Here is a 24,074-nt window from a genome sequence, read left to right as displayed (position 1 = left end):
TGCGTAGAGCGACGGCTATTGGTTAACGGCACAGCTGATATTTCGTGGACATGATAAAATGAGCGTTCGCTCGTGTCCCAACCTCTTTCCCTTACATCACACTTTAAAAGACTGCTCGGCGTACGTCGAACGCTCGTAATCGTGACAGCTTGTTCCGCGCACGTGTCGCACGATAAAATTATAGTTCTCGATCTACATGCAGTGACGATATTCTCTTCGCAACAGCATGAAAATCTGGACGTCAGAGCACATCTTCGAGTGAGTACAAAAAGTGTCATTCCGGATTGGTATTCGCTACACTTTGTGCCTTTTATCACTTAACGTAATTAAAATCTACAAGTCTTTCAAATATAAAGTCCCATTCTAATTAGAAACGGGGGTCACAGCTGTGTGTCCTGTTACATTCATCGTACATTTTATGAATGAAGTAACCTGTCGGATGATGAAACAGGGCATCCGCACATAACCCCATTATCGCTGAAGCCTATCGCAGTATCAGTCAGTACTTACCACACACGTCCATTTTTTTTTAACTAATGATATATAGAGTTATATATGTTATATTGCAATCTATTTGGGAGACATCCAGTAAGGATATTAAAATATTGCATCATATTCGATTAAAAGTGAATTCCACAAAAAGAAGCATCTCTTGAGGAAGAATAATCTCTTATCAGCAATTTTTTGACAGCTCTTCTAAAATGACGTGTACGAAATTCCGCGGAACTGTAATAATATTGGAAAATCATTTTCATTGTTGCAGTCATCCTTGGGAGACGGTAGCGCAAGCTGCATGGAGGAAATATCCAAATCCTATGGTTCCATCAGTCATTGGGGCGGATGTAATAGATAGAAAAGTGGTCGATGGTGTGCTTCACACTCACAGGCTTGTTGTTTCTAGTCACTGGGGTTTTCCCAAATGGACGCAAGCGGTGAGTTCCGATATTTTCTCACAATTATCGCGCGCATTCGATATAGCGTCCTGGCATACCTAACCTGACATAACCTCCTCCGCGAACGAGTACACGAGGTCATTGGCTGATCAGTCACGTGCCATAGTCACGTTCATAGAGTACTCTCAGCACATGTGATGGGGTGAACGCTTAGGCTAATGATAGCCTGATGAACGCTGGTACCATTACATTATGGATTTCACGTCGAGCTAGGCCATAACCAAGTCGCAGCCAAATCGACTAAAGCGTCTCGCAACGCTTCATCTCGAACAAGCGTTTATAACGTACCTCACGCAATATAGCAATATCTTGAGACGACGGCGCAGCGACTTGCGCCAAGTACATATTATACAACAAAGGGCAGGATCTATTAGGCGCTCAGAAGCATTCTAGCTGTGTAATGACGTCGTTAATCCTGCGTATTAAAAAAAAAAAGCTCTGAAGCCTATTAAGCGTCTAATGGACGGCACCTTGTATCCCTCAAATGTCACATTCTTCTCAAAGAATAGGTTTATCATGAGAACACTTGGATTTTTCTAAATGCATTGATACTGTGAGTCGGGTTTTTTTTTTCTATCCGAATATCGCACTTAAATTTATGGATTCCATCTGGATATTCTACTAATTGGTACAATGGAAATCATAAAATTATTAACTTTCACTTATATTATTCTGCCACGCTTGAGTTTGGCTGCAGAGTTTGCTTTTACCATTCTTTTCCTTTTAGTCGAATCTTCGCACGTCTGTTTGGAGTTTTTGTTGACATCATGACACACGTGATATTCGTTTCGCACGTGACTTTATGAATGTCAATGGAGCTTACTTAAAAGTAGAGCGTGCTTTGTATGAATGCCTCATCATGGATGGAAATACTTTATCGTGGAATACTGTAGTATCTTATCACGATAATGCGTTTGATATATGAGATGACACGTTTTCTCAATACTGGCATGGGTTTTCTCCTTCAGTCGCTTGGTAGATGCAGACGACAGCTTTCTCATTTTTCTCACAAGAATATCCTGCAACAATCCAATCGTGCTCATAAATATTTTCTCCATTGTATGTCGAGATATTTTCTCACGATCGAATGTTCATCGTACTCTAAAGATTATCTGATAAAAGTTTCTCGTGCTTTCTATTTGATGATGTGTTACTTTTTACTCCATGAGATCATGCAAAATTGAGTTTCAATGGCTCGTGCACAGCACTGTAACAGAAAATCTCTTCTAGGTTGAAATTGACTCATTGGTAGTCAGTCAGGCTTAATCGTGCTATTTGATGACTAATGAGCAGGAATTACTGGCTGCACAACGTATGACAACATGGAATCTTCCTTCATGACCGCCTCCACGACATTGTGGTGGAGAATTGTCATGTGTGTTGACCATCCAATGCCATTTTAAAGAATGTCGCGCTACGTTCGCCGTCGTTCAGTCACGTGTATATCGGCCTGGTGCCGTTCAAGGTCGCTGTTCAAGGCAAAGCCGACTTTATTGGTCGAGGTGCGCGCACCGGGCTGACGGTAACCTTGCGGGAACTTATCCACAGCTCGGGTTATCGATTTTCACGGCGCACTCTCGCGGAACACGAGTAAAGCCGCTTCATTCACGTACGGATTTATCGGAACGACCTTCTCAAGACCTTTACGCCTTCATGTTGGCTGCCAGGGACGCCTGAATAAGTTATCAACTCGCGTCGATTACTCGACGCGAGCTTTATTAATTTATTTCTCCCGCCTCTCGCGCGGCGCAAAGTCGCGTAACTGCACGTTGCTGTGTGCATCCGACGAAGGAGAGGAAGATGTAACTTATAATAGATAACTATAAATATGTATAGTTGTTCTCTCTCTTGGTCCTTGGGCTCAGGTATGACACGCCGCGCCTTTCGCGCCTATACAGAAGTTACCTGCAATAACTCCCAGGCTTTTGACTCGAATTGCTCCAGGAAATAACCTTCCTGCATCGGGGGCGAAACTTTGAAATTGCACTACTGCTTCCATATGTTCCTCAAGTTGAATGTCTCTGTGAATACCGTTCTTGGTATTTAGATGTCTAATCCTATTAGCGATGTATGTTTCCGGGTTGCTTTGACTTTAGAATTAATGAAATTAGATGCGTATTATATTGGCTCCCCGCGCCTCCCTTTCCCCCGGGTGAAATTTCGCGGTAACGGCGCAGCGAGGCGGGAGAAATCGCTTCGGATGTAGCGGTAAACGTTGTGAAATGATTAGCCATCATGCAGTTACGTAATCGGCATGCCGCTTGACGTTTGACTCGTCAGCGAACTCTTGCGTGGGACGATCGGCAATCCACGCGACACGCGACCATATTTTCGGGTCAGGATACAAAGTGCTCCGCGAGACTGCTCGACGAGTTCTATTTTCTTCCACGAAGCCGAAGCTACTTCGTGTCGTACAACTTGGCTTCGAGTGCGCGGGTACTCCCTGTTTCCTTGTTTCCGTCGAAAAATCTCCATGTTTCTTGTCTCCTCGAAAATTTCTCCACGCGTATACACCGGCCGAAAGTCTTCCGAGCTTTCTTCCGCGCAGAGTGAGCGGAGCCGCCAGTCACAGCGGTGTGTCATGTGCCAATTTTATTAGGAAGCACGACGACGTCGTAGATTCCTGCAGATTTTTGGCAGCTCGGGCTGCAGGAGCTCTTCCCTCCTTCCTTCCTCCCCTCCTTCCGTCCATCGCCCCTATCATCGAGCAATTTCGCACCTTTCGCCCAAGTTCCTTCTTATCGGCGTGACTTTTTCATGGTCGTTTGCTCGGCGAAATTGATGTTGCGCTGATATCCGGGCGGGCGACAAGAAATCAATCCATGAAGCGGCGCGTAACAGAATCATTCACCTCTTTCTGACGTAGCCCGTGGCGCATCGGCAAAAACCCCCTCGCGCGCCATCCGAGCCCCCTCCCCCCCCCCCCCGCCGATAGCTAGCAATCTCCGCCAGCGTGCCGCGCGCGGCGGAGATCGCGTAGATCCGGAAATTCGAAACTTTCGACAAACGTGCGCAAAAAGAAGGTGCCGGGAGCCGGGGAATTGCAAAACAACATCCGTACCGGCATCAACTTTCATAATGAGTGCGCTCGATGTTACGCCGTTTGGCAATCGTCCAGCCAGACACCCGCCTTCTGGAATACCCAGCAGCCTGCGCTCTCATCCTTCGCTATCCCCTGGTGTCTGCGACGGCATACTGGAGATTCCGGGGCGTCGAATCTCTCTCTTTCTCTCCCCCTTCCCTCCTCTCTTTCTCTCTCTCTCTCTCTCTCTCTCTCTCTCTCTCTCTCTCTCGCGCGCACACGCGGCCCTCTCGTCGGATTTTCTATAAGCTCGGCCATTTCGCCGGGCCGCTTCGTTGTGCAGCCGCTCGCTCGAATGGCTCAGCTCACAACGTCATACATAGGGTGTCCGAGGAGCGATGGCACAGCCGACAGCAAGCTGATCGTTCCGGAGCGATCGGCGATAAAGACGCGTGTAAGAAATTGATTTATAAAGAGAAGGAGAGAAAAGGAGGAGAGGAATCCCGAGCCTCTTCGTTTGAAGCGACGAGACAGCCGTGCGAGGTCGACGACCGCGCGCTTCATCGCCGCGTCGCGTCGTCTCTTTCGAACGATTTCGATTTTTGCATCGCGCGGTGGTGAATAATCCATTGAGCGACGAAATCGCGGAAACCGTCGATTAGACACACGATAGCAGGGGATGGAGGTGGTCGATTTTGCGAATTGTTCGACGCGTCAATCAATACGTGCCGCGTCGAGGCGCGAGGGAGGTTCCGAGACAGCGACGTGAGGCGAAACGTTCGACGCTTCTAAAGAGGCAACGTGCGCTGCAAATATAACGCGCACCACCCCCACCCCCACCCCCCCCCTCCCTCCCTCCGCCGGGTTGGCGATGTGCTGCTCCGAGTCTCGGAGCAGTCGTATTGCCCGGGCACTCTGTATAAATGTTGCCGTAGAAAGGTAAAAGTTGCAGTATTTAGGTACGCTCGAAATTACTTAACGGGTGGAAAAGTGCGAAGGATCGTTTCGGTCGCGCGCGCGCGACGCTCTCTCTTTCGCCGGCGCGGTGTGCCGTTCTCGGGGCGCCTCGATGTTGCACCTGCCAGCGTGTGCCGTTCCGAGTAATTAGCGGATGCACTCGACAACGAAACGCGCTCCGGCGAAAAAGCATGCGAGAAAAGTTCGCGGCTATTCGTCCGAAACGCTCGAATTGCCAGCGCCGGCCGCCGTCGTATAAGCAGGCTGGTTTATACGGGCGGCTAATTAGAATATGCATAATTAATCGCGAGGAACAATAATTAAAGTGTGCTTAGCATGCCGGTCCAATTAGCGTCTTTCTAATTACCTAATTACTCATGCTAATTTGTTATTAATATCGCGCCGTTGCGCGAAACTTATGGCGAGTCCTTGAGCCGTTCTATTTCTTCTCCGTCAAGATGGCCGGCTCAGCCTATCGCGACGGGCAAGCTACGCTTGCGAATTATTTATCGCCGCTGATTAATTTCCACCATTTACCCGTATTTCATTGTTGGATCGATTTTCATCCCCGCCCGCGCGGGGGGGGGGTGAGTCCGCTCGTTATAGTCGCTTGTTTACGCGCGTGTCGCCGGGATTTTCGGCGAAACGTAAAATCGAACGGCCCGGTCGATCGCGATCTCGCCCTGCGCCGTTTGTCACTGAGAGATAACACTGTCTCTCTGTCTCCCCCCTCCCTCTCTCTCTCTCTCTCTTTCACTCGTGCCGATCGCATTTTGCGGTCAATTCTCTCCGGAGTCCAGCAGCTTCCTCTCGAAAGAAGCGCGCTAGTTCCGCCATGATTTATGATTTCATAGTTAGCAGTTTTACGGAGCGTCGAGATCTTCGCGCGGCTGATTGAATAAATGCTATCGCAAATCGCCGCCGCCGCACTCGTTTGCTTTTCATACACCCGCGTAGAATAATGCATGACCGTCGTTATGGGCGATCAATAAAATTAATTACCATCCGCCTTCTGATATAGGGGACCAATAGCCGCTTATCGCTCTCTCCGCAGTGTTCAGTGCTGTTCGCGCAATATCACCTGTTTGTTTAGTTCGCTTTGTATGCGTATTAACATGCTGATATGTGTGGGCGCATGGCTTATTTCCATAAAGGTCCGTTGTTACCTTTCCGATATTGAGCGCGAATGCGCCACGGCACCAGTTTCTGCAAATGATATCTTATTAACGGATCAATAATAGCTAGCAGAATAGCTACGCACGTGCGGGACGAGGCGGCGAGGAGGGGAGAGGGAGGGGAGCGCGGGCGGGGTGAGGGAGGGAGATTGATTATAATTTATTATAATGTAGGATGTTTGCATATGATGGATTATTGAGCTACGTAAAATGACATTCCGGAATTGAATGCGCGCGGCTCTGTGAATAACCGCGCATGTCGCGTATCACTTCCGCGCTAATTTTACCGCATCTACGATATCGCGCATTGATAAATGATTCGCGAATTACCGCGCGATTATGTAAGCTGTACGCGGCGCGCGCGCGCGCGCGCGCGCATTTCTCCCCTCGCGCTACGCTCTCCGCGCCTACGAGCACGCTTTAAAAAATCGCGAAATTCGAGCCCAAGTATCTCTCGAAGACTGAAACATGCCATTCAAGTTTGGAAGGCTTTATCGTCGAATTCAATGCGGAAAGTTTGAAACCGGAAGTACTTGTCTATAGCACTTCCGAGATTTTTATCGGTGGTCGAATCGGTTTTTAGCAGTTTGCCAGCCAGTTCTCGTTGAAACTACATTTAAATGGTGCGGACTTCTTTTTTTTTTCTTCCTTTTTATGAGAGAGAGAGAGAGAGAGAGAGAGAGAGAGAGAGAGAGAGAGAGAGAGAGAGAGAGAGAGAGAGAGAGAGAGCGAGAGCGAGAGCGAGAGCGAGAGCGAGAGCGAAACTTTTACATCGATGCCGAGGCTTATTATGCGAGCGCACGTTTCCTCTTTCTTTTTACAGTTAATCGGCTACGCGAACTTGTGTTACGCCAGCGAACGCAGCGAGGTCGACCCAGTGAACAGAGAAATGGTTCTCAGGACGCATAACGTAAGTACCTCTTTATCTTCTCGCTGTTCGGCGAAAACGGGCCGGGAGGACGTCACGCGATTCCCCGCGATTCCCCGCGATACCCCGCGTCGAGATGCAGTACGTACAATTAACGATGAATTTCTTGGCACTGCGGAACATTAGTCGCTACTCGAGACGAATTTGTTCCTCTGTCTTAACGGCGTTTGAGCTTATTCGCAGACGAGAGGAAGACGGTCTCCTCTCTCGCGTGCATAATTGACGAAAAAGAAAGCAAAAAAGGAGAAAAGAAGCTGGAGAAAGTGTATCAACGACAGAAATTTTTCGCGCCCCCCCTCCCCCCCCCGCAAGATAACGGGTCGGTATCGCTCGCCAAGAGGGAACTCTTTTCTCTCCGCTGATGTGTCTCTCACGGAGAGGGTGCGCGTCGCGTAACACGAGAGCGCTCCATATCGGTCGCAAAAACGGCATCTATACCTGTAATCCAATATCTCCAATCCAATATCACGTTTCCGGGACGCGCAGAATCCCAGCCCGATGCGAGGATATCCGTAATATCTGTCGGCCGTGCGCGCGCGTGCGCCTCACTCAATTAGAATCGTATAAATCTAAGCTCGCCCCGTTGAGCGTCACGATAGAGAGAGAGAGAGAGAGAGAGAGAGAGAGAGAGAGAGAGAAAGAGACGGCTCTCCGCGGTCGCAGGACGAGACCTTCTTCGGTCGTCTTCATAACCTCGTGCTTGAATATAAATATCACACCGTGGTCGGCGATCTCAAATTAGACGCGTGTCGAGCGGCAGCGACAAGCGGCGCGGCATCATCGTACCGTCGAATGTTTCGCGCTGAGACGATTTTTTGGCACCACCGTTGCAGTGGTCCGTTTTTGCGCGCGCGAAAGAGCACGAAGAAGAGCCGCGCTGCAAATTTTCGATCGACGTCAACGGCTCTTGCGCGCGCGCGCTAGTTATATCGCAGCGGATACGCTCCCAGCCCCGACTGCGAAAGCGAGTGATAAAATTGGCAATTTTGCGGCCGTAGATGCATGTCCTCGAAAATAATATTCGCCTCGTGCACGGCGGCCGCGTCGGTTATCCGCGGAAGCGCCGAAACGCGTCCGGCGGCCGCGTCCTCTCTCCGTTTTTGCGACGACGACGACGCGGCCATTTTTCGGCGATTCCTCGACCATGACGAAATTGTAAATGCGTCGTGGTCCCCGTTGCGTCGCGAAATGGCACTTTAATAGAGCGTCGCCCCGAGACAAAGAGAAGCGAGCGACCGCTCCATTAGCGCGTAACAAAAGCGCTTCTTCTGTCGCGCGCTGTTTGTCTTTACATATTTCGCCGAATGGAACGGCCGCGTAAACGCGCCGCGCCGTGGACAAGCGCGAGCCGTGTCCGTCTGGCACAATGACTATTTAGCGTCATTGTGCCGATTTATTGTCTCGCAATCTACCGAATCGTCCGATGCTGTTTTACGCGATGCATCCCATTCGCATACGCGGAAACGCCATCAAGCCTCGCGTTGCACGCTCGCGGGCGCGGGAAGCCCGTAATTTTGTTGGCCGTAATTTTTCGCGCGCGCGCGCGCGCGACTTTCGGAACGTATCCGTTTCCACTTGAGGGCGAGAGGACTTGTTCTCCACCGGAAGAATCCTCCCATCGGGCAAGACGAATGCGCGCTGAAGCTCGCGCCAAAAATTACAGACGATCCTTCCTTCCACGGTCCACGACGCGGTCCTCGGTGTCTCCTCCTCTTTCCTGCAGCCGCGAGCCGCGAGTTCGCAAAGTTGCGTCCCGAAATCGTGTCGGTGATCGAACCGCGGCCGCGATTCCGCTGATTTTACACGCGTGCGACACGTCTCGAAATCTGGTCTGCGAAATCGGGCCTGCGAGTTTCTTCTTTTTTCCGAGTCGCTATCAGAAAACGATTTTCGAGCCGCGATTTACATAACATCCGTTCCAAGGAGTATGCATAGTAAAGACCCTCAGGAGAAGTATCTAGATACCCGCGTCTACTCGAGCTGCAAGCTCGTAGAGATCGACGCGTCTGAGATCGTAGGGGCGAACGCGATTGAGGGGTGGCGGAGCAGCGGGAGGGACGTAGGGGGGGCTCGAGCTTGATGCACGCCACCACCGCATCCAGAAGGTTGGATATGATAGGTTATTGATGCGCGCATTACCGGGAGTTGCATAGCTCGCAGAGAGGGAGAGGGAGAGGGAGAGAGAGAGAGAGAGTGAGAGAGGGGGAGACAGAGAGAGCTCCTTCGGGGGTGTATCAGGTAGGGTGTCAGGGAAACGCTGGATATGGCAAGCTGAGAGAGGCGAAGAGGGACGCGGGGGCGGCATTGGTCGCGGCTCTCCCGTTCGCGTCGAAGATCATCCCCCGCTTTCGCGACGGAAAAGAGACCAGGAGAAACGCGAGGTGGTAGATGCATTACCGGTATGATGAACGATCCGTAGGTGGCTTAAAGCAAAAGGAGGAGGGCTCGGAGGTGGGAGAGAGGAGGAAGCCCATACCTACCACGGCTGGCCGTGGCGCGTCTGCGAGGATAACCGTTACGCCGGCCTTTTATTCCCATCGAGATTCCGCGTGTAGCTGTGTGTTATGTAGCGGCGCTCACTCGCACGTCGCAGGTCTCGGCTAATTCGTGCGAGATTCGTGCTTTCATGAGCCGGACGAGATCGACGTTCACCGAGAGCGCGCCGAATGGCGCATGACAGAGCGAGGGCGGTGGAGTCGCCTCGCGACGCGGCGAAAGAATCCATTAGCCGGACGCATGTTGCTGCGATAATGCGGGGCGACGTGGTCTAATGACCGCGGGGTCGCATGCGGACTCGTAACAATGTTACGAGTCCGGACTTGCCGAGGAGAGATGGTATCGAGAGCGCGATATAAAACAGTTTACACGAACAGTTATGCGCCGACTGGCTAATAGCCCCCGGCTCCCTCCCTCTCTCTTTTCTCTTTCTGATTTACGAAGCGAAGCGAAGTGGATCGCACATCATTTTCTCCTCGTTGGGCGGGCGGGCATGCGACGGGGGCGACGGGGGGTCCGCAAAGGGGGACACATTAAATCGCATAAAAGCGGCGAGCGGTGTATCGCCATTGTGCGAGAGCGTGTAAACCGATACCGAGCCGGGCAAAGACAAATCGCGCGCACCGGCTGAAGTATTAATGCGGAAAGCCCGTATACAATGGGGGTACAGTCGCGCATGATCGATCTCGCATCGAATCCGAAGGTGAACCGCCGCGTCGCGGCGAACGTCGCGCTGCGCGCGGCCGCGCGATAAATTCGCCTTTATCCGCTCATCGATCGCGCTTCGCCGCCGCAATCTTGCCGCCTTTATATTCGCGACGATACGTCACGTATAATGTACACGGGCCGGCGGCGCGGCGGATTTACGGCGCTAAGACGACGGAAGACGGAGAGCACACGCACCCTCGGCGCGAGGTAAAACTGCGGCAAACTGCGAAACAGCAGGCGTGATTTAGGGCTTGTCCTGCCGCGTGTCACCGGGGAGCGGGGTGGGTGCACCTCGGCCTCGGCGATGAGAGCCCATCTCTCTCTCTCTCTCTCTCTCTCTCTCTCTCTCTCTCTCTCTCTCTCTCTCTCTGTCTCGCGTCCCGGCTCCATCTTGCACCCGCGGGAGGCTCGACGTCATCTTTCTCGTCCGCCTCGGCGTTCTCTGCTTCACGACGACGATGTCTCCGCAATTAAGGTTTGCGGTCGGATTCCTCGGTATGCGCTGTTCACCTGCCAGCATGCTTCCAGGATTTACATTGTAGCGCGCGGCGCGACGTGGCGCGGCGCACTTTGAGAGCTTAAGTTCATGTTCGAGTAAACAACATCGCGAGTAACCTTACTGGAAAATTCCGCCGCTTGTGTCTTGGCAAAAGCAGCATGTGTCATCCGGGATATCCGGCATTGCGCCGCGTGTTATCGCGCTACGGCTGCATTGTCGTATTTTCCCGCAGCGCTCTCGCCGAAGAGCGAGCTTCTCGCTAGCTCTCTTCGGCACGCTGATCGATAATTAGCCATCCGACACGCTGTGCACTTGAGCCGACTGCTGGCGATTCGCGTGATCCTTCGCGAAAGGTGTCACGGGGTGTTCGCTGTGGCGTTACGTGACGTCGCACCACGCGCGGACTTGTCGCAAATCTTGTCTGTAACGTTTCGCAAAGGAAGCCCTCTATATCCCCCTCTTGACACGTTGATCGATAATCAGTCATCGCACGTTGTAGCCCGATACGAAACGGTGGAGCCGCACGGTTGGGTCGACCCAACGGCCGTTCATTCGCGCGATCCTCCTCCTCAATGGCGGGGCAATTTCCAATCAGTCGAAAACGAAGATCCCCGGAGCGCCGTATTAATTCTCCCTTCAGTCTCCGCCATCAGTTTTCGACTAATTAGCACTCGATGCCCACAAACGCGTACGAAGCGCTAGCGCCGCTCGCGCTGGCACTTAGAAAGGAGCAACAACGTCCGGCAGCTTTCGTTCAACCCCGCGTACGCGCCCTCGCAGCCTGCCTGCTCGTTACATCCCTCCCAAGCGCGTTATCGTCCCTTAAAAACGAACCTATCTACCTACCTACCTACCTACACTAGGAAAAATGTATCGTTGCGTGAATGAAAATTTTGTTGTAACAACAAAAGAATTCGGTTAAAATATACCCGACAAAACTGTTTAGTTCCTGTAAACAAATATCTTGTTTGATATTACCATTTGTTCGTATAACGCAATACTTTTGTTATAGCAACCAAAAATACCTTTAACCATATGAATTTTGTTCTAAAAATACTATAATTTTTTCTCGATATATAAAATCTAAATTTTAGTGCACAGAAAGACAAGACAGGGAGCATTGGGCATTATTTTAATTAATGTAAAATAATATTTCGTTATTATGCAACTTTTATGGATAAAATAAGTAAAATGCTAAATTTTTATACATGAAGTCTAAGAACAAAATCATTTGGTCCATAGAACAAAGCAGAAAAATATATTTAGTTGAGACAACAAAATATTTTGTTGTATAAAACAAGATATTCGGTTGCCATTAAAAAATGCCTCAACTAAACAGTTTCGTCAGAGGTACTCAATTTTTTCTCCTACCTACCTACTGCTTGCCGGTCGGCGTAATCTACGAGGACGAATTTGCCTGGCGCGCGCGGGCTGAGGCTGGACTGGAATTGAACAATCCTCCCGGGACATTTACGCGCTTCCAAATGCGCGTGCACACGTGACGATGTGTGCGCGTGCGCGCGTGCAAGTTATACGCTTATAAGCGCTCGGATGTAACTCGCTAGTCCGGAGGGGCGCGATGAGCTCGACGTAAGCTCGCTACAGAGTCCGGGCCGGTGTACTCTGGCCCGTTCGAATCCTCGGCGGGGCATATCTTTTAGCAATTTAGGTCCTGTGCTGCGTCGCGCCGCGCCGCGCCGACGAAGCTGCCGCTTGCATACGTTACGCATACGCGACGTATCGCCGTTGAACCGTAATGCGCCGCCGGCTGCCGCTGATCCTGAGTACACGTCGCTACATGTACGTCGCGTACTCACGGGCTTCGACATAATGGGACGGCTGGGTATCGTCCGGCGCGCGAGGATCATATCTCCCAACACGCGGCTGTTAAGACGAACTCGGTCACGTCCCGGTGTAATCGAGTCGTCGCGCGAGCGCGCGCGCGCGCGTGGAATCCGACGAATTTCCGCGCGCCCGCGATTCGGTCTCTCTGCTTTCTTGCTTCATTTAGCCCGGTATGCAGCGAGTTACAACCCCCGTGTAAGTCTCTCACTGTCGGCCGAGATGAAACAGACCGCCGGTCTGTCGTCCGCGCAAGGTCTGCCGATCGAAGAGTCCGACGAGGAATTGCAGCGCAACGGCGGCGGCCGCGCTAATGTCGAGTCGACGCGAGAACAGACAGGCGAGATGCCGCCTTCGTGTACGAAGAAACAAGAAACCGTAGCGTACTGCGAGCGCAATTACGACGCACTGCGCAATGTGACGTCGTACGCTGAGCCCCGCGATGACGCGCGGTGTTACGAGGGCAACTAAATAAAAAAAGGAAAAAAAGGGAGGCCATGGGGAGCGGGAGGGGAAACGGGAAAGAAGTTATTCTCCCGACTCAATGAGACTTTTGCGGGTGAGGTATTTTACGCACACACCACTCCGCGCTTGAAACTCGCGCTAATGAAAATACTGCGCCGGCCAGGCGCCGTCCGCAAGTATCGCGCCGCTATAAAATTGCATATTGTTAATTTACAGCGATACGAGGTCTCCCGGCGCTTCGGGAATTCGCGGCCGTCATTGTTTCGTAGTGAATATAAGCGTCGGCGCAAAAACGATGAAATATTTTCCCGCTGCAGCCGGCCGGATATTATCAGATTATGGAACAAACGGGTTCTCTCTCTCTCTCTCTCTTACACATACACACATACACACACACTCTCTCTCTCTCTCTCTCTCTCTCTCTCTCTCTCTCTCTCTCTCTCTCTCTCTCTCTGCTCCGTAAGCCAACCGCTACGCGCCTAGTATGTCTGCTTGCACAACGTTAATCGCGCAACACGCCTGTTTAAACCCATTCATCCTTTTCCCGTATTGCTCGCGCAGATGGGGCGTCTTGGACCGCCGCGGCTTAACTCGTCACGCCGCCGCCGCCGCACGTCGGGCTCACCCGACGGGGGATGATTCGCGCTCGCGGATATCAGGGACGCGTTGTATCCATCAGCCTCACGCCGTCGTCCTCGTCGCGTGCGCGCGAAAGCGTTAACGGAGAGAGAATCGATTTCGCGCGTCGCGACGTCGCTGTCAGAGGTGCTGCTACGTCGCAAACGCATGGGACACCAACGCGGGTCGTTGCAGTCGTCAGGGGAGGGTTTGCGAGTTGCGCGAGTGAGAAAAAGCGGACGTTCAGCGCCAAATAGAGTAAGGCAAAACGGTGCGCTTCAGCGCGCATTAATTAGACTCCGCCGGAAACAAAGGCGAGCGCGAGTCGAAAGCGAGCCCGAGAGAAAGAGCCGGGGGTTTCAGCGAGACCGAGGAAAGCGAGCGACGTGGACAGCGAACGCGGAGTGAAAGGGTTAAAGAGGAACGGCCGTGCAACACACGGCGGGCGAGGCTGCCCCGCGGAAAGTGCTGGGCGCTATACTACGTTACCATTTTTCATTAAGCCGGCCGCCCACCGACTCCATATTTCAATCGCTTCGGAAAGTGCTGGCGTTGCTCCCTCCCTCCCCCCCGCCCCGCACGTTTCTGTATAAACACACCTCGCCGGCGTGTCGGTCCGCGCGGGACCACGTGGCACGACCGCCGCCGCCGCCGCCGCCGCCGCCGCCGCGTTGAGCTTCAGTTGTGGCGAGGTCGCGCGCAATTTGTTGTTTTTATGATTTAGAGGAGCGGCCGTACAATAATTCAGTCGCCCATGCACCCAGCGACATTCTCTCGCCTCTCGCCATCAAGCCACCCCCCGGTCGCGTCTCGCCCCTTCTCGTCGCGTCCGCCGCTCGGCCGATCCCTCCATCACCCAAATCCGCGGGGAGTCCGCGAGTATGAAGCCGGGGATGTACACGGGGTACGCGAGCGCGCCGATACGTGCGTCCGTTATTAATTCTCGTCCTCGATGGCCGAGCATCCCTTTTGCCACCACGTCGAGCCACCCTTCTATCTCGCGGTGTTCTCGCGCTCGGAAATTCGTGCGGCGACGAAGGTGGTGGTGCGGGCGGGGCGGGCGCGGCGCGGGAGGAGCGCACTCGCGCGCGCGGGGCTCGTTAGCAGGAAATACACACGAGTCGTTGCCGTTAAAATATCGCTCCGGTTTCCTTCGTGCCCGGCCAACAACGTATTGCGATCCCTTGCTTACACGCGGGCGTGCTTGATTGATTTACCGGGTCTCCGGTTTTTGTGGGATTCCGGAGGGGGTAGCTTGCCTGGCTGGCTAGCTGGCTGGTTGCCTGGTTGCCTGCCTGTTCGCCGCGGCGAGAGGTGGATGCGTATTAACCCTTCGGTGACGCGCGCTTAAATCATCTCTCGATTCGATGGCCCTCGATTTTCTTCCGAATCGCCGGGGCGACACCGCGGGATTTTATAAGCGCCGTCGCTCCGGAATGATGGATGGCCGTAGCCGCGTCTGTGTGGCTCGGCCGCCGTGTGCGGTGCGCTTAATCACCCGTCCGGTTAATTTCATTTCGAGGTTTTAGCGATATAACTGTTTTTATATCGCTGCTCTCTCTCTCTCTCTCTCTCTCTCTCTCTCTCTCTCTCTCTCTCTCTCTCTCTCTCTCTCTCGGTCGGACGGATGACGGAGAGACCGCGGCGATTTCACTGACGTGCGCGCGCGTGTTTATAATATCCGCGATGGTCTCGCCGATCCGCGAAAGGCAGCAAACGTGCGGATCAGCGCGAGCTCGGAGATGGCCGGCGCGACCAGACCAGACTAGGCCAGGCCAGGGCAGACCAGGCCAGGCCGGCCGCTGCAAGTTTTCGGTTACATCTGATACCGATTTGTCAGCAACGTCGAAATCCGCTGAAATCGGCGATTACCGCGCCGGAGAGGAAGCCCGAACTGCATCGGGGTCGATCCAGCTTCCAGGGTTGCGCCGCCCGGCAGATTTGGGCTTCCGGCCGCGAAGCCCTCTCGAGGCATCGAATGGTATGGGCGAATTGCGAGCACACCGGGCCCGAACAATGCAGCCTGCAGCCAAATCCGCAAAGTCCTCTCAATTATGCGGCGATGCTAATTACTCGCGAGTACATGCTGAAGGAGAGAGCCTGCGCTCTCTCTACGCTGCAATCTTCCATTCTGCCCCCGCTGCTAATACCAAAGAGTGAAACGGAATCATGGGAATTCTCGCGCGCAGCGCGGAGTGCTGCATGAAGCGCGCATGCCGCGCCTACAATGATCGGGGAATCCTCCGTCCGCTCGGTGCGGTTTTAATTGGCAAAGTTTAAGTCAATATCTCTCTCTCTCTCTCTCTCTCTCTCTCTCTTTCAATCCGCCGGCCACGACGAGCTGGATAAACGCGCGTTACGTGCGTTACGGTAAATCGCATTTGAGACATCATCTACTCTTCTCCTCCTGCACACTCCATCTGCATGATAACGATACACGCTGCGCGAGCGTATGCGTGCCCGCGCTACTGCTTCTGCAGTTTCTCTCGAGCGGCCTCTATGATCCTGGAGTTGTGCGACCTCCGCAGGATTCTACGTGGATCGTGGAACCATTTCAGGCGTGCATCGAGCATTTGGCGGAATCATTATTAGTATGAGATTACGAAGCGGGTGTTTTTTGCAACTACTCGTGGCTGTTTATGCTAGTAGCTACTAGCAGATACATGTCCGGGATTGTTTTATGATTGTAAAATTCTACGGTACTCGTGGAGCATTCGGAAGGATCATATTCTGCCAGTAAGATGGCGCGGTACGGGCCGCGGCTTCGCCGCGGCGTGCTATTTTTACGGCTCACTGACCGCGTACCTGAAATTGTCCCGTGATTCCGGAATTTCACGGAGATTATGTCACCGGTAAATATATAGAAAAGGGTACATCTTACCGATTTTTTGCATTTTGAAATATGTTATAAAGGACGAAATTCTGAGTGATTTTTCCTAATACAATTATACGGGGGTCGCTTATAGTTTCTGAGATATTTGACTTTAAAGTTTTATAATTGTACGTTGAAGTGTATATTTGAAGTAGACAGGCAGTTCAAATTCGCTTCAAATATAGGAAACAGCACATATAAGCGGGAGAGGGGCTCCGCCTCTTCATCCTTTATAACATTTCAAAATGAAAAAAATCGGTGAGGTGTACCCTTTTCTATATACGAAGGCAGTCTGAAAAGTCGGCCTAACAATGAAAGAAAATGTTTTTTGCCGTGAAATATGTTTTATTTTTCAATATAATCTCCTGAAACTTCAATACATTTATTCCAACGTTTTTCCAATAATTCAATACCATCATTAAAGTGTGTGATTCCGGAAGGTTCTTTCCGCTCTGGTGTATAGTGGTGGATCCAAGTTTCATCAACAGTTATGAACGCTTGAAATCCATTTTATTTTGCTTAAAACGATCCAAACACGCTTGAGAAATACCGACATTCGAATGCATTTTTGTTAGCTCAATTGTTAGCAAATGCGGCACCCATCTTGCACAAAAACTTTTTCAACCGGTGCTACTACTCGAATAATTTGACAGATCGAATGAGATTTTACATGGGTTTATAACAGGGATGCCACTTTCCAATACAATTTGACAGTTTCTAGTGCCGATGCATGTGTCAGGTCGAGAACTTTTCAGACCGTCTACGTATTTACCATGCCGCCTTACACCGCTGCAGTCCGTCCCACTGCTATCGCTTGAAAAAAGAACTACACATTTGCGCGTGTTATTCACGCAGTGGAAAGATTAGATTCTCACTTATCTCACAATCGTGCGTTTATTCGCGCCGCCGTGATTCAGCCTCGTGCGCTGCGGTGCTATCTCGAATACGAAGCTCGCCGATAAGCGTTCCGCCGATAAGCGTTATCAAACATCGATCGAATACTGCCGGCCGGAAGGAGGAGGGAGGGAGAGAACTAGCCAGATGTAGGAGACCGAGATATATATCTCCTACTGCGTCACTGATGCGTCATCGGGTGTGTGTCGCGTCGCCGCCCGTCAGTAAATGGAAAGCAAACGGGAAGTTTTGGCACAGAGAAGAGGTCGCGCAATTGGCAAACATCGTCCTCGAGAGGCGCGACCGACGAGAAAAATTTTCAATTAACCGATGCACCCGCGGCTCCACGTCGCAGCTCCACCGTTCCGCTCCGCGTTCCTGCGCGGCCTTCCGCGGCGGCGCCGAAAAAAAGAAGCCGAAATTAATTACTCGCGGCGGCGTCAACGACAGATTCGCAGCTGACGACGGGACGGACGACGACGACGACGACGATCGATCGCTCCCCTCGTCGCCGCCTGTTACGATTAATGTCGCCCGTTGGCCCCGTATCTCGTTTCTTCCGTGACGCTGTAATTTTGTACTCTTTTACGGCGCTTACGCGCGAGCTCTCGCGCCAAGGCGTTGATGAGACCCGGCGAGACGGGACGGAGTAAGACCAAGAGGGAGAAAGAGAGCGAGAGATTATGCCGTTGTTCGAAGAACGCCCCGCGCGAGAACAAACCCATCCGGATATTCTCCGCGGGGAAAGAATTTATCTCGACGCCCGAGAAACACACACATTTCGTGCCTGTTTCCGCGGAGACTCGGTGGGGATTAGATATGATGTTTGCTGAGTTACGCGCACGTAGAGCCGCCTCATGCTCGCTATTAGCGTAAATCCGATGTGCACGCGTTCTTTTTTTTCTTTTCTCCTCTTCTTTTTTTTCCGCGGAAAGCGATAAACTTCGTTACAGGGGGGGAAAAAAGAGGAAAATAAAAAAACGGCCGAGGGAACGAAATTAACGAAACGCGCATTCGCAGCGTTTTTCAATCACCCGTTACTTTATTGTCCGTTTATTTTCGCGAAATATCTCGCACCTGTGTAGCATGCAAATGCGCGTTTAAAGGTTTAACATTTTCATTCCGCGCAAAAACTATTTACATACATCATTCACACACATTCATACACACGCGTGCGCGCGCGCGCGCACATACGCACACGGGGAGCGTTTTGAAAATCAAAAGGTAACGCGATTTCTGTTTCGCGCGGTTGGTTACTGCTCATATGAAAGAGGCGCCGGGAACAAAAGCCGAAAGAGAAGCGACTGCTCTTTGATATAACACCGGATTGTCGTAATTCTGTCTGGTATTAAGCAAAGCGTTTCGCGCGCCGCGGTTAAAAAATTCGTTTCAAGAGGAGTGCGATTACGGCTCGTCACAGACGCCGCGACAGTGAATCTCCTCTCGTCTTGCCAATTACACCTGTTTCCACTTGCCTTTCCCCTCGCGCGCGCCGTCGAAACGCTCATCCACCTTTTATGCGCGGAGAGCTTTGTGCGCGCAGCGTTAAGCTATTAGATATTATCAGATATTCCTCGACAAGAAAAAAGAGTGAGAGGGAGTACCTTTTCCACTCTGTCTGCTATGCTCACTCGAGCAGTCGGAATAACAGGCGGAGATGGGATACTGTTTTTGCGCATGGAATAAAACGACGATTAACTACGTCTCCCCCACCCCGCCCCCTCCCCCGCGAGGGCGATAGTTCCGAGCGGTAGTTGCGCGAAATGATTAAATTGCGGGTCTGACGAAATATACATATTTAAATCGATGTTATTAGTTATTAGTGAAATAACAGGCGCGACCGGTTCTCGCGCGAGCGCAATGCTCCTTGCACGACGGAAAATTAAGTACGGTATACAATAACGCAACGATAATACTAGCGCTTGGCAACGGAGCGAGCTTGCCGTTACTGCGCGAAGCAATGGGAGCTGTAACAACAGTATCTTATTTAGACAACCAGTCGTGCACTTTCGCAACAGCTCTTCAATTGCTACCAACCTCCTCTTCCCCACCCCCTCCCTCTGCCCCTCCCCTTCTCCCTGCCGCTCCTCCTTTCTTTGCGTTCCACGAGCTGTGTGTGCTCGGGATAGGTCCGAATACTTTCGCGAGACGCATTAAGCGAAACTCAATACCGCCGCTTCTAATTTTTGCTCATTACCGCATTCTCGCAAAATTTTCACATTTCCGTGTCCCAAATAATGTTGCAGCAGCGCGCGGAGTTGCAACTCGGTGGGAGCGTCGCAATTTGCAGCGCGTTACCGCGCGCTCGCAATGCTGCGATCTTTTAAATTCCGCGCTTGCCGCCCGACCGTTAATAAACACGTGCGATACGCATCAGCGGGTTACACAGCTCCCGAATCACGAGCTCCCGAGCGAGGTGTTGAGTGCGGCGTAGGAAGAATCGCATATTGCCCATCGACCTGTGACGCCAATACCGCCGGCCCATAATTAGCGTAATGGACGTGCACGCGGCGGCGGCGTTTGTGCCGCTGAAGTTTCATTCGCTTGCTGTTTAATCGGCGTCTTTGTTCCTGACTCGCCAGGCCTGTGAGCTACATGAAAGGCAGCTGCTCTCTCTCGCAGCGTAATGTTAATTCTTTCCCTTCTTCTCGCGTCGCGCGTCCGGATGCTTTGGAGATTCGCTGTGCCGCGAAGCGAGTCGGGCGCGACGTGACGCGGCGCGGCGCGGCGCGGCGCGGCGCGCGCGCACAGTCGGCTTCACTGATTGCCAATATGGCCAAGTGCACAGAGAGAGGGACTATCGCGCCGGTTCTATATCTCGGATGGTCGCGGAGCCACAATGTGCCGCGGGCGTTAATTTCCTCGTGAAACGTATTGCGCCCCTGCGATTCAATTGCGCCGCCCCGCAGTGTCGCGCTACGTCGCGATAGCTCGCGCGGACCTCATAATGACCCGCTTCTCCGCTGGCCCCGACTGGGTTAACGCGCGATAAGGCCGCGTGTAAAAGCGATTTTCAGTACGCGGTACTCTCTCTCTCTCTCTCTCTCCCCCTTCCTCCCTCTCTCTCTCTCTCTCTCTCTCTCCCCTTCCTCCCTCTCTCTCTCTCTCTCTCTCTCTCTCAGAGGACCCCACCTTATCTCGCGCGTGGATTTATCGTCCTCGTTTCATCCTGGATCCCTATGCGCCACAGTTATCTGCGCCGCGTCCGATTTCCTTCGAGCTCTACGCGCTCGAGGCCGCGCGCGCGTCAGGATGAAGAAAATCTCGAGGATTATTAATCGTATTAATCGTGAGGAATGATCTGAAGGTGCCGCGGCGCGAGTGCGATTTTTCTTCGGATTGGATGCCCGCTGACGATACCTCGCGACTCGTGCGCGGAGATCGAAATTGCCGATCCCGCCGCCTCGTTCGTGCAGGATTGACCCTTTCGTGAGAGCGCAGGAACGAGGACGAAAGTCTGAGAGATCGCCCGGTCGGCCGCATGGTGAAAAATGAGCGCGACGCCAGCGACGAGTATAGTTCTTTCCTCTTTTTCTCTCTCTCTCTCTCTCTCTCTCTCTCTCTTTCTCCCTGTTTGATCGGAGAGCGAAGATACTCGCGACAATCCTGAGAGAGAGGGAAAGAGAGAGAGAGAGAAATCGAGATTCTCGATCCGCGCAGTCCGAGATTTCCGGCGACAATGCGAGACGGCAGTTGTACAGCGCGCAGCGCGAATGCTGCTTCAGCCAGTACAAATTCTATGACACAACGACGTAGATTAGAACTTTAGGCCTCGGGGTAACTGGCTCGAGGCGGCCGAGCTGTCGTGCCAGTTATCACCCGTCTCGCGCGCGTTCGTACCCCTCTCTCTCTCTCTCTCTCTCTCTCTCTCTCTCTCTGTGCGCCTTGCACGCGCAGGACTGCGCGCGCGCGCGAGCGAGCGAGCGAGCGAGCGGGGTGCGATTGTTTCTCTGTCGCGGCAGGAAACAAATCCGCACGATGACAACGCGCGACGCACGTTGCACTCTACGGGTTTCGTCTACCAATGGAATGCCGCGGCGCAACAAAAGCGCGCGAGCACGCGCCCGCCCGCCCGCGCGCTGCACATCGCTCCGCGAAGTGCTGTTTGTTGCTTCCGCCTCGCGTGTTTACGCACTGGCGCACTGTAATGAATTCGAGATGGTCTTCCAACGCGCGCGCGATACTCCCCGGGCTCCCGTTGTTCTCCGCGCTCTTCTACGTATTCAATTAATTGCAACGTACACGTCGAATCTGCACAATTGCATGAGTTGCAGCGCGTGCGCGTTTTGGCGCACCATTGTTGCGACGCTGCTCGCGATACATCGCGGTCACTCGACTCGCAGTACTTGTACTTGTATTATCGTCGCGATCCACTTTCGATGCGGCCGGCGCGGCGCTCGCGCGAATATCGACTCGGGGAACTTGGATCTCCGGAGGAGAGAAAAAGCGTGCGTGAGAGTGAGAGCGAGAAAGAGGGACGGGGAGAAAATTTCAGACAATGCGATATTCGTGAGAGAGCGTGAAAAAGTAAAGGCGATAATTTTAGTTATACCGTCGTGTCGACGCTGAAATATGTATCGCGTAATGGGCAAGTTCGTTGAGAAATTAATTCGGATCAATTCTATCGGCTCGGGGCTCGGTCTTTTTAATTATGAACGCCTTCTCTAACTCGGGCGAAGGCGTTAATAATTACGAGCAGCTCGCGAGTCGCTGTTGACTCGTTTGCGAGCACGTTCCGCGGGATCGATTATTCAAGTGGTTTACGTCACTTTCGTGGAAATATTTCATCTCGATAATTCGAGCTGCCCATCTAGTCCAGGTAATAAGCTAAGCTAAGGGTTGCTAACCCACGAGTTGCGCAACAACGCTCGGTGTGAACGACCGAAACTTGGACCCCGCTAATCTTATGGAATCTTGCAAGTTGCACGGCACCACGGCGAAGCCGTGGCCTGAGCACGACAACCATTGTTGCTTTTTGCAGTTGACCTTCGGCAACTACATCGCTGTGGACGAAGCCGTGAGATACACGCCCCATCCGGAGGACCCCGGCAAGACTTTGCTCACGCAGGAGGCGATTGTCACTGTCCGCGGGGTGCCTTTGACCAACTACATGGAGGATCTCTTAACCTCGAAAATCTCTTTCAACGCGAGCAAAGTAAGTCATCTCCTCTCGCACACTCGCGTACGTCGCTCTTGAGGAAGCAGAAAAAAAGAGAGATAAGAATAGCAACGCGGCTTATACGAAATTTTCATCACGCGATGTAGCTTCGTTCGCCATTGCAGCGACTTATCAATCGCCGTTCTCAAACATCTTCCTCTCGATAAGCAAGAACTCGTTTCCCCGTTTTCTTCCTTTTACGATCGAGTGAAAAACGCGGCAGGCGGGAGAAGCGCGAATCTAGAGGAGAGAGAAGCGAACGCGCGCCGGATCCGCCGGAGGAAATTTTTTTTTACACAGCAGCGCGCTATTGGCGCATTTTCAATTCGGCGAACGGTGTCAAAGATAAAACGCCTCATAAAAAACGGCGATGCGCCCGCGCGTTTCATAAAAATCCATGAATGTCAGCTCGGCGCGCGCGCGCGCGCGCGCGCGCGCGGGGCGACGATTCGCGCGATTTCACGGCCGGCGCACGAGGTGCATGCGTGTAATCCCTTTCTTTTCCGTTTGAGGGCCGGCAAGGCTTGGAGTGGGTGATCAACAAGCTCGAATCCGAGATGAAGGAGTTTGCCTGAAAGGCCACGCCGCCGTCGCGAAACTTGTGAACTGCCGCTATCAGCACAACACGAACGCACGAAGTGGGGAGCGGCAACTTCTAGATCGAACGATTACGCGGATCAGAAGAACATTAACGTCCCGGGCTTCGGCAGAAACGAGCGGATGATTCGCCGCGGGCCATGTAGATCGCCTAATTGAATTTTGCGGAACTTGTTACGTGGAGGAACGGACGCACGTATCCTTTGAGGGATGATTGCCTTCGCGACGTGGTGCAGCAACGGGGGTCTCGACCTGCGAGGATCTCTGCCGAACTGTACGGACGAGATAACACGACTGATACATAGACACGTGAAAACGCGCGTTTAACTTGTAAGTGAGACGGGTACAATGCACGGCTGGTCCGACGGATGAACGAGCGAACGAATGTAGCAGCGACTTGTCTCGCGACACTGCAACCGTACCCCAACCCTTCCACGTACCTTCGTCGGCCGACCGTACGGACTCAGGACGAGCAGGTTGCCGGCCGCCGCCGACGTCGGTACGGCGCACGGGTGGAATTGTATATTTGTGTATTCGACCGATTTTCACACGTGGACATGCTCGGTCACGGTTTACCGGACGAGATCTCATGAACAAATATACGTGTATGTGTGTGTGTGTGTATGTGTATGTGTGTGTGTGTCACACGCCTCGTCTCGCCGAATTCTATCCTGCGAAATCTGATAAGTATTAGATATGCAATTTCTCACACAGCCACGAACTGTCTCCGTTTTACTACCTCCCCGCAAAACTCGGCAGGATCTCCATGGGCGCAAATATCCTGCGCCTGTTGCCTGTTGATTATCGACATGTTGCTGGTCATCGCATCACTTTTCTCATCGGTGCACGACGAGAACGCGCGTCCTGCGAGCCTACCACGAGGGATCCAG

General features: G+C 52.4%; 1 protein-coding gene across 1 annotated transcript; it reads left to right on the top strand.

Moving 5' to 3' along the window:
• The first annotated feature begins 51 nt into the window (after positions 1 to 51).
• slmo (PRELI domain containing slowmo) lies at positions 52 to 23,799 on the top strand. Its single transcript, XM_011139614.3, has 5 exons — positions 52 to 258; positions 764 to 932; positions 6,931 to 7,017; positions 22,411 to 22,584; positions 23,100 to 23,799. The coding sequence occupies exons 1-5, from the start codon at positions 227 to 229 to the stop codon at positions 23,160 to 23,162; spliced, it is 525 nt and encodes a 174-aa protein (XP_011137916.1). The 5' UTR covers positions 52 to 226; the 3' UTR covers positions 23,163 to 23,799.
• Positions 23,800 to 24,074: the final 275 nt, after the last annotated feature.

The sequence above is a fragment of the Harpegnathos saltator genome, unplaced genomic scaffold (assembly GCF_003227715.2).
Source record: "Harpegnathos saltator strain DR-91 unplaced genomic scaffold, Hsal_v8.6 scaffold555, whole genome shotgun sequence".
Taxonomy (NCBI): Eukaryota; Metazoa; Arthropoda; class Insecta; order Hymenoptera; family Formicidae; genus Harpegnathos; species Harpegnathos saltator.
Note: the sequence above shows the minus strand (reverse complement) of the source record. Positions and strands in the feature narration are given on the sequence as shown.